Source organism: Sprattus sprattus (genome assembly GCF_963457725.1).
Source record: "Sprattus sprattus genome assembly, chromosome: 8".
Classification (NCBI taxonomy): Eukaryota; Metazoa; Chordata; class Actinopteri; order Clupeiformes; family Clupeidae; genus Sprattus; species Sprattus sprattus.
Window position 1 is genome coordinate 28130806 of NC_137927.1, and position 11705 is coordinate 28142510.

General features: G+C 43.0%; 1 protein-coding gene across 1 annotated transcript in view; it reads right to left on the reverse strand.

The window, feature by feature from the left end:
* The window catches only part of trpc3 (transient receptor potential cation channel, subfamily C, member 3), a gene marked incomplete at both ends in the record, with an annotated part of 33425 nt that extends 22628 nt beyond the window's left edge, over positions 1 to 10797 (reverse strand). The window contains 4 exons of the mRNA XM_080843338.1: positions 459 to 644; positions 2522 to 2572; positions 3203 to 3971; positions 10643 to 10797. Of these exons, the coding sequence (XP_080699464.1) occupies positions 459 to 644; positions 2522 to 2572; positions 3203 to 3971; positions 10643 to 10797 (1161 nt within the window). The remainder of the gene's footprint in view (positions 1 to 458; positions 645 to 2521; positions 2573 to 3202; positions 3972 to 10642) is intronic.
* Between the last annotated feature and the right edge of the window lie 908 nt (positions 10798 to 11705).

Below are 11705 nucleotides of genomic sequence, written 5' to 3' on the forward strand. Positions count from 1 at the left end.
TGTGTGTGTGTGTGTGTGTGTGTGTGTGTGTGTGTGTGTGTGTTCAAAGGAACTCTGCGTGTGTTCGAACACAGTCTTGACTCTGTAAATGGGAAAGAAAGTGGCTTGGACCAAGCCATATACTATTCCACCCAATCAGGAAATTGCTTCAGGAGCAAGAGAGGGGTGTAATTTGATTGGCTGTTGAGCTCAGATATCATCAATGTTCCGCTAGAATCGCAGAGTGTAGCTTTAAGCAATGGCTTTTGTTGTCCAGAACATGTAGCAAAGTGCAATCCATCACTTGAACACACTCTCCAAGCACTAAGCAAATGGGCCCTATGTTTCTGGAGTGTTGACACAGAAATGTACTCTCCGGTAAATAAATCAGAAACATCATCTTGGGTTGGCTCTTTCTACCGAAGCATGAACTTTTTTTAACCGTAGCACCGACGGCGAGGTCACACGGGAGCACTTGCCTTTTTGACCTCGTATTTGATGGCCAGCTTGACGCGACTGAGGAGCGATCGGAGCTGCTGCCCCTCCTCCAGCTCCGCAGTGATGTCTCCGTTCAGGATGGCCTCCACCTCCTCGGTGTCCCGGCACAGGTCCAGCACCCCCACCACAAAGTCCTTGCACTGCATAGACAGCTTGCGATAGTCATTCTGCGGAGGAAAGATACAGAAAAAACAAAGGACTGATTACAACCTGAAACAAATCATGATCAAAATAAATAAAAAACACATGATAATACTGATGGGCAGATAAATATGCACAATAAAATTAATTTTTCTTGGTAGTGGTTTAACTAAAGGGAAACACGATAATACTGATTGGCAGACGTATATGCACAATAACATTCATTTTTCTTGGTACTGGTTTAACTAAAGGGAAACACGATTATACTGATGGGCAGACATCATTTTTCTTAGTTTAACTAAAGGGAAAAACTGTCTGTCAGCCATCTTAGTGGGTGTGCTACTACAGAACATGGTGCATATTTGACTATGGCCTTTGAAGATTAAGCACAGAGACAGTTTTTCTGTACATTCACTAAACGGCATTTATGTTCAAGCTACAGGTCGCCCTCTGCACGTGTTCACAAAAAAATTAATTACAAATGACTCGAGTCAGCAGCCGAGCCTTGCTTTGACTCGAGTCAGCGGCAGAGCCTTGCTTTGAAGATGCAGAGCGGCGGAGACTCCAAGCGCACAAACAGCCAACTTAAATAATGACCACGAGCACAGTCACAGTCGGAAAGAAGCATAATTACTCTTCCACACTGATAACGCTATCGCCACATGGTATGCAAATGAGAGGGAAACACATTCACTCACTTAAGCAACTACGCAAGAATATGCCACATGCATTGCCTTACTGCACTCAGTGAATGTGTATGTAGATATGTGAGTTTGCTGTTGAGAAGATAAATATAAAAGTGCTTGCTTATACAGTTTACAGTTTAAGCACTAAGGTAGATACTCCTGTCCCATGTGCCTTCTCGAGGGGAAGCAGAGACAGAATGGTATGAAGAAACAGAATGGTATAACACTAAGCGAAGCCCAAGAGTGTTTAAATCAGCATTATATCACAGCGCAGTAAATAAAACACTCTTCCCTGGGCAACCTTGCACACTGCTGAGTCTGGGCTGAAGCGCTCAGATCTCAAAAAAGATCCGTGGCAGGGGACTTGTTTAGTCAGCAATAATCCATCAGAGATCCGGCCAGGAGAAATACGACCACATTGCCACATGGAGTGCAATGTTTCGTGTGCACATAGAAAAGCCTCGCTGAGATCCTCCCAGGCCTCTGTTTTATAGCCTATATATCATAAGGATAAGGTGAAGCACTAGCGGTTACGGCAAGTATGTCTGCCTGTTTCAATTACTTCATCGGTCAGTAATGGGAGGCTATTCTTTGGCAACACCGATAAAGCTGATCATGTGACCTGAGACAAAGATGAGACGGATGGGATGGAGCATTCTGTCTGTGATATATTTTGCCAGTATAAATATTCAATAGAAAGAGCAAACTATCATGTATAACAAATCTGAGTGGAAGAACAGCCCCAGAGCATTGAGTGATGAAGCCATTACTCTGTAAGGACCTCTGCATCTTAAGTTACCCATCAATCTTTGTGAATGCTCTGACCGTGCTTATTGAAATGCATGTTGTTTTCTGCAACAATGTATCCAATGGACTAAAACAATAACAAACACAATGCGAGAGCAGATACAGACATCATCACCACCACCACCGACAACAAAAACAACAACAGCATTACCAAAAACAACAACAGTGACAAGTAGACAAGTTAAAATGTCCATTCGACAAAATATGTTTAGAATGGCTCCCTGGTTGCATCTAAATGCTGCAGCGACAAACGCAACATTCCCCTGCTCTCTGACCAGAGGCTCACACTTGGCAGAGTATCGAAAAGACACGGCGACCTTGGAGTGAAAAAATAATCATCAAGTATTGCGGAGAGGTACATTCTATGAATTTATCAACATTAATGCATTTATATAGGTGGATATATTTACCAGGGAGAAGCAATTGTGCTGCGTTGTCTCTTTTTTATGGTTCTTTTTATCCTGGTGGCAGCAACGGCACACAGACACACATGTAAACACACATATAGGATAGATACGACATGAGATAAGAAAGTGTTTAAAATCAAAAACATGAAACAGAAAACAAGAAACCGTTAAGCCACTCTCAGATATAAGCAACCGCCAAAGATGACTAATATTTCAGGGAATACATGACTGTCGTTACTTAGTGATGCTGTGTCACAAATCTCAAAGTATGTTCATGAAAAAAATAATGTTGTGTTTCTAAACAAATGAATGACCAATGAGATAAAAATTAGCAAAAAATGACAAAAGGCCAGTGTTAGTCAGTTAGCTCATCAAGGTAGCAGCAGTACTTTATAAGCAGTACTTTATGTTGGTACCACTTCATATTACAGTGCCGTAATTACAATGTAATTACACGCAAGTCAAGTGTTACACACTAAATCCCAATGTGTAACTACAAATTGATACTCAGAGACAAATTACATATCGGTACTTTACACCTTCATTACATTACAAAACTTTTCAGGACTACAAAGTACCAATGTGCTGTTACTCACTGTTACTCAATGTGTTGCACTGGACGCTATGGCGCAGTAACACTGTAACAACAGCACTGTAATGAGAAGCGTGACGTAAGTCTCCTACCTTGAACTCCTTCTCGATGTTGGCCAGCTTGGAGAGTTCGTTGCTGAGTTCCAGCGCGGTGAGCACGGGGTCCTCGCTGGACAGCGAGAGGTATGCGGGGCTGGCCAGCCCCCGGTAGGCGTTGATGCGCGAGCGCGAGTGCCTGAAGGAGTCCTTGCGCTGCTTCTCCATGCAGTCGTTGCACTTGCAGAAGTAGTCGTGCGGGCGCTCGATGCGCGCCCCCTTCAGCAGCAGCATGTGCACCACCTCGTACTTCTGGCAGTGGGCGGCGAGAATGATGGGCGTGATGTCGGGCGAGAAACGCGTGCCGTCCTCGTCGTACGAGTAGAAGTCGTCGTCCTGGAGCTCGCCGGGGCTCCGCGTCAGCCGCTCGCTGCTCACGAAGGACGGGTGGGCCAAGATGGCCTCCACGATGCGCACGTAGCCCTTGCTGATGGCCAACAACAGGGCGTCGCCTATGCGTGCCAGGTTGTCCCGCCGCAGGAGGAGCTCTGTCACCTCCAGGTGCTCGTTGCCAGTCGCGAGCTGCAATGCATTCTGGCCCATGTAGTCCATACAGTTGACGTTGAGGGTCTGCGACTCCTCCAGCATCTTGCGCACCACAGGGATGTTTCCGTACTCGGCGGCGTCCAGGAAGCGCTCCTCCTCCGAGGTCAGGCTCGTGCCGCGGGCGTTGAACATGTAGGCGGGCCCGCGTACAGCCTGCCGCCGACCCTTCTCCCGTTGCATGGTCATCCTCTGATGGCTGAAGCTGTCCTCCGTATCCCTGCTGAAGTAAACAGACAGGAGACAGAAAAAAAGACAAAGAAGAAGATGACAAAAGGAGAGAGAGAGAGAGAGAGAGATGGGTAGAGGGACAGAGAAATCAAGAGAGAGACAGAATGGAGAGAGAGAGAGAGGTAGTGAGAGATTACGAGAGAGAATGATTAAGAGAGAGCGAAACTGATTATTTTACAGCCAGCACAAGAACACTTGCAACGCTTGCTAAACTGCCTTGAGCCTTATGACTGTTAAGAGTGCCAGTAGCTTTGTCCTGGCACGGCCACGTCGCTTCCAACTCAGCGACCGCTCTTGACACGCGTCCAACAGGCGGTGCGTGGCGCCGAGGTGCCACTCGACAGCAGCTGTCCCAGTCAGAGAGTCGCCACGGGAACCGCCCAGAGAGGTGAGGGCGGAGCGGGCCCAGCGAGACGGCACCCCGTCTGAGGTGAGAGCTCCCCGGGTCTCACCGAGCATTTTAATGAAACGCAACAGATGCCTCAGCCTACCCACAGGTGGCTGCCGTACACCCACGCTTCCCAGGACAAACACCACTTGCAGGATTTTTGCCGTAGGCTTACATGGCTTACATGGCTGTTTTTCTACAACCATTTAAAACATATCTGCTAAGAACCATTTTATGGATACTGTACTTTAGAAAATGCACATTGTCTCCAAGATACTGTACATTGACTAGCTGTATCATTGTGCCCTGCAAAGTTCTTACTCACTTTGATTGCAACCTTTATTTCACAAACATTTCTACAAAGTTTAATGAAAAGTACAAGCTACCACACAGCTTTAGTCAGGTGAGTGTCAGTAGCCAGTTTTAGGGGAAGTGATAGACAATAGACCTTCTTTCCCTTTCCTCTTTACCTGACACTAATTATTATTGCATCTTAAAACAACATGGACAGATTGCGCCCTCTAACAACACGAACACCTTGTACCCTCACTTAATTAATTAATATAAGCTTTGTTTACATAGTACCCATGGTTACTGCAATCGTGTATGCTGCTGTGAACATGTAAGGGTCTAAAATACACTGGCTTACGAGCACCGGCCATTGGATGCAGAACCCCCCCATGTGGGGCAGAATCCCCCCCCCCTCCCAATTTTGTGCAGACCCCCCCCCCCCCCCATGTGGGCACCACCCGGCCGAGAGCAATGATGATTCCGTTAACCCTACCTGTGTGCCCCATCATTCAGTACATAACCAACAGTCAAAGGCTTTCTTCTAAACGTAATACAAGAGATGGGTAATGTATGGCTTTACGAAAAGCAACTGAATTAAATGTATGGACACAGGCTCACAAGCCACAGATGGGGGAAGATCCTATTGAGCTAGGGAAATTAATTTCACAGGGATGGACGAAGAAGTCCTGAAGGCTTATGACCCGAATTAAATCACAGTGAGCAGGAGCTGTGGAAGGGATTTTTTCCCCCCTTCCAAGATGGAGAATGGCTGGGCCTCCATGGTGTGAAAGTCACCAGTTCAATTTAGAGACGCCTTTCCGTTTCGCTGCGACAGTCATGGCCGCTTTGCCACAATTACACGCATGGCCTTGGCTGGAAAAGAATTGCTTTCCTTCCTCTGCAGAACACACTGAAAATGGACTGACATATTGTTTAGGAATTATTTTCAAGATGGGTTCCTTCTGCTGTTTCATTGTGCAGTAGATCACATATAATTCTGATCATTAATACTGAATTATTGAACTCCCTATTCAGTCTTTATCTGATCTCTAACCACACTTCACCAACATGATGACACTATAACATGCCATGCCACCTTAAATATCACTTGCAAATCACCGCAAATTGATTGCTTTCACCAAGTGTCACAAGTCATTTAATGTTAACTACCCAGTGACTAGTATGAGGGCTGATTTGTTTGGTTTGGACCCAGAACAACTCAGAACAAATACTTGTGATATATTCATACATACATTCATAAATACACACACATACTGTACATACATACATACATACACACATACACCAAATCATACATACATACATACAGTACATACATACAACCCCCTCCAACAGGTCACGCTCTTATTTAATGGCCTTACATACATACATACACGTACTCACGCACAGACACACGCGTACATACGTACATACATACATACATACATACATACATACATACATACATACATACATACATACATACATACATACATACATACATACATACATACATACATACATACGTACAGACATACATACATACATACATACATACATACATACATACATACATACATACATACATACATACATACATACATACATACATACATACATACATACATACATACGTACAGACATACATACATACATACAGTGCATACATACATACATACATACATACAAACATACATCTTCCTCCTTTCCTGAGGGCATAGAAGGCAATAAGAGACTATTCTGATGATGCTGTAAAGAATCCTCTTCTAGGCCTGTCTGCCAGCCAGTGCCTTTTAACTAATGAATTTGCCAATAGCTTCACCCCCCATTAAAGATTATCACACCATAAATAATTTAAGCTTGTATGAATTATGAATACTACTTTTAATTACTTTTGTGTTCATTCAGGAGGTATGTGATGGGATTGAATGCATTTCAAGGTAGAAGTCTTGTTCTGACACCTAAAGCACACCCCTCACTACAAATCTGACACTTAAAACACACCCCTTACGATATACAGTTACACATGTACCCACCCCCCCCCCCCCCCTCCCCACACACACACTACATACATTAACAAATCTGAACAGCAATGGGGTATTGAGTCCATGGAAAAATGATCTTTTCTAACAAGACAAAGCATAGTTGGGAAAAGGCTCTATGCAGCAGTCACAAGTTATTAATGAAACCTTTTGATAGAAAAACAACCTTTAGTTGGCAAAGCTTAACAAAAAAAGGTGATTCCTGTAAAAGATTCTTCAGGGCTGAAAATGGTTCTAAAGCAGAACCCTGTGGAGAGAATCCATCTAAATAGAAAACCCTGCAGCAGCCAGTAATGTAGTACCTACCAGTTATGTTTTATAATACCAATAACATAATCATTTTTTTCGTTCTTATAATATAAGAAAAGCTGATAAAGAAATAATTTACCAATAATGTGATAAAATTATAATAACATAGTAGCTTTTTGCACATGGTTCCATTCATTACATAATAAGACAGTTACAAAATAATCTTAAAACATGTAATAACTGGAGCTGATAATGTAATAATACACTAATGCTCCGCTGCGCGTCAGGGTGCTGTTCGCCCCGTCGGGATTTATTTTTGTATAATGACCTCCGGACAATGCATTATCCCTTACATAATGCTTCGCACTAATTGTCTGTGTTTGGAAACGTGTGCTTCCACTTGATTTGGTACTCAAATGGCGAAGGAGTAAAAGGCTGGGCTGAAGATAAGTCTAACCATCAAGTTACACAAACAAATAAATATTCATAATTTCTATATATATATAGAGAGAGGGTGTGTGTGTGTGTGTGTGTTTGTGTTTTTCTTTCTTTTCTCAGAGTTAGGACCAAGATCCAGGGGTCAAGATTGGTCTAGTTTATGAGCACTTGTTTGAAAGAAGCATTAGTAAGGGTAAGAGTCATGGAAGTCTGACATTTGATATAAATACAATTTAAACACACAGTATATTATTACATTATCAGCTCCAATTAGTACATTTTTAATGATTTTTTAAACTACCAGCTGATAAGGAAATCAACCAGCTAATAATGTAGTAACTTATTACATTAAGCACTAAATGTTAACTATGTTATTGGTTCAGAAATGTTATCACAATATTGGTAAGTTATAACATTATCGGCTTTTATCACATTAAGAACGGAAACATTGTTATGTCATTATGTTATTGGCAGTTTACATTTTTTTGTATTACATTTTTGGCTGATTCAGGCCTTCATCCTTGTCTGACGACAGGCCAAAGCCTGAATTGGGCCTAGGTAAAGTAGTTCCTGAGGGTCTAGGCTTTGGTAACAGGTAGTGCACAGGTAGCTCCCATCACATCACAGACAAAATTACATAAACATGATGAGAACACGCTTACACTGAAAATTGAGTAATTAGATTGAGAGCAATGAGTTACATCGTGACTGGATCCATCTGGACTAGATGGTGGAACAAGTCTGCAGAGTACTAAAATATATATGCCCTTGAGATAAATCCTTTGTGGAAAGGTAATGCCATCTTGTGGCCCCAACCAATTTAGTGGTGGCCATTTTTCATATCCTCTGAAGTGATTTATGAGTTTACCAGTGTTAGCATTTAGATAGCACAGTGTTAGCTTTTGTTGCTACCTACTACAAGACCAGCGGTTCAACAGGAGAATCCCTATTATTGTGTGCTGCACATGCATCCTCGTCTCTTACATCTTCTTAATTGATTAATAACCCTGGACTTTACATCCTGATGGATTACAGTAATAGCCCTGGACTCTACAGAGGAACTTTAGCTTACAGGAGCCTCAGCTCACAAGAAGGAAAAACAAACAAACTAACTCACTCACTCAATTTCCGAATCTCGTGAATGAATATAGAGTGCCTCCATCGCGTTGTAATGCCACTAATTAAACCATAAGAGCAACACTATTGCCCTGAAACATCCCATAACACAAAATATGAAAGATCAATATTAGCTCCCATAGTATGCAGAGAGACAAACACCCTCTGTACAGAGCAATCTGTCAGGTTTAAGGCGCTCAATGACACTATCAGTAGACCCAGGCCTTCTCCTCCACCACCAGATTGGAGCCCGGCAGTAACAGTCCCTGGAAAGGGCGGAATGACGTCTGGGCTGCATCAACCACCCCCAGCAACAAGGTGTAATTGGATTGACGACTGCTGCCATGTCCCTCCCACACAGCTCCAGGCTGCTGGCTATGAAGGCGGCCGAGCCTGGGGGTGAGTGGCCCAGACCTGGTGTGTGTGTGTGCGCCTGGCCCAGTGTCAGTTGCCTGTTTGGGGGTGGGATGTATGCAATGGCAAAGACAAACTACCAGTAGTGCACATGTTGGCCCAAACATCCTGTCCACTGACTGAGTAGCAGAAATTCCAGACAGCCTTAGTGTATACTTCAGGATATATTATTTGAACGACATCATACAGAGACATTTCCAAAAAGCAATGTCCTGCATATATACACACAAACACACACACACACACACACACACACACACACACACACACACACACACACACACACACAGACACACACACACACACACACACACACACACACACACACACAGACACACACACACACACACACACACACACACACACACACACACACACACACACACACACATATATATATATGCCCACACACACACACACACACACACACACACACACATATATATATATGCCCACACACACACACACACACACACACACACACACACATATATATATATGCCCACACACACACACACACACACACACATATATACAGTATATACATGCCCAAAAGAGATACGCCCACATCTATGCTTGCATTCTTCAATCACTGAGACAGTTCTCTTCTTAAAGTTCAAAACTTTGTAACAAATTAGAAGTTCCCTGCAAGTATGATTGAGCAGGCAGTAGGCTATCTCTGGAGGTGCTCTCTATAGCGGTCATTTCTTCTAGAACTTTCTGTCCTACTGTACCTCCCACAGCATGTACTTCTCTTCTGCCATGTGCATGCAGTTTGAGCCTCGCATGCCCTCATAAAAACACTTCATTATCTATAAAGCGTTTACGGTTGTTCCTCACCCTTAAAGCGCAGCGAGCATAACTGTGTGCTTAAAATATCCAATTACACAGTACCCTGTTTACTGAGAGTACTTCGGTTGACTGTTCTGATGAGGGACAAATGGATGTGCACGCTACCTGTTCTCCCAAATTACTTTTTAATCACTCTCGCTTGATTACATTGATTACCAAAAATATTGAACTGCTGTGGTAAAAGTGTGTCAATTTGCAATATAAGAAAAAACATTGTTAGATTACAAAATTTGTAATGAACAAAGACAGTTTCAGTAGCATCACAGGATGCATGGTCATATCTGCTGGCGTTCTTGATTTACTATAGGCCTAAACCACCACACATACTGCAGTTATTTTAGGAGGTCGTTTAGAATAAAAACACTATCAATAACATTTAAACAGCAATGTTCAAGAACGGATTATACTAGCAAATGTTAGTTGTTTGAAAATAATCGGTTTGCAAATAGGTACTCACCTGATGATAATGTTATTTTATAAAGCAATACATTGTTTGCTTTATCAACACTACAAAAATGCAATCTAAGAAAAAACGTCACCTTGTATATGTAGCGGATTATTTATTTGTCCACTAGATGGTACTGCAGCGTTGCTGCATAGGTGCAAATACTTGCCAAAATATTTTCAGAACCTTTCACCTTTTGTCATATAAAGTTATATTTACCGTCAAATTAACCGTAATGTCAACATAAACATCACGTGCACACGACAAGTCCACATGTTGGACCAATTGCAAACAGCCTGTGGACTACATATTTTAAAACTTCCTCAAACACCTCAGCATGAAACGATTTTTGTTCACACAAACTACTTATTGGCATTATAGTCAACTTCACTGGTACTGCAATGAGTTGAATTCATGCAAACACTCACATATTGTGTCGATATAATCCCGTTGAATCTCTCACGGTCATCATGGATTTCACGTTATGTGCATCCACACCGCCGTTTTCCTCTTTCCAGCACTGCTCATCTTCTTCCTCGGAGAACGAGACCCTCTTGCTGTACTTTCTCCCTTTCGTGGACATAGAGACAGCTGCTCTCTCGCCCTTTGCGCTGGCGACGGACCGGTTGCAGCACGGCTCTGAGCCCAGTCGAGAAGCCTATACCGCGGAGCGTTCCTCACCACCACTCCGTGTTGGAGCACCTAACTGCACAGTAGTTTGCACGAGTGAACAGCGGGGGAGACACTTATCCCTGCCCATCTTCCTCAAGGGGGATTTCACAAAACCACTGGCACACTCACACCCATCCTCACCGCTGCTGATGGAGGCTGCCAGCATGACTCTCTCTTTCTTTCTTTAAAAAAAAAAATGCGTTTTCTACAGAGATTTTATGGAGAACAGTTTCCCCCTTACCGCACGTGTGCGTGCGTGCGTGTGTGTGTGTGTGTGTGTGTGTGTGCATGAGTGTGTGTGACATGTGACTTTCTTTCAACAGCTGCCACTTGATGTGACAATAGTATTCAAATAGCCTGATGTTCTAGTTCTAGTGCGACATAGAGGAAGGAACCTGCTTTCAGGGATACGGTCCTTTTTTGCAGTCTTATTGGAGGGACAATACATGTACCAGTTGCTTAAAGGAACAGTGTGCAACAACTTGCCACTTTTTGAAGCACGTTTTAAAAAGCAACTAGTACTGGTATCATCTTCAAATGCATTTCATAACACGATAATTTGAAGGACAGATAAGCACACCGATTGTTCCAATCGAGTTCTGTGTTCGGGTCAGACCCACAGGAATGTGAAAAAGACGTTTACAGCATGACATTGCCAACCATATTGCCAAAAGGCATGAATTAGCCAGTGGTGGTCCGTCAGGGCCTTCAAGGCCTTCTCTGCTGGCCTAAACATCATCAGAAAATAAATGTAATAAAATAAATGTAATTTTAATATTTTCTTTTCATAAATATGTATTAAATTATTCCCCATAGTCC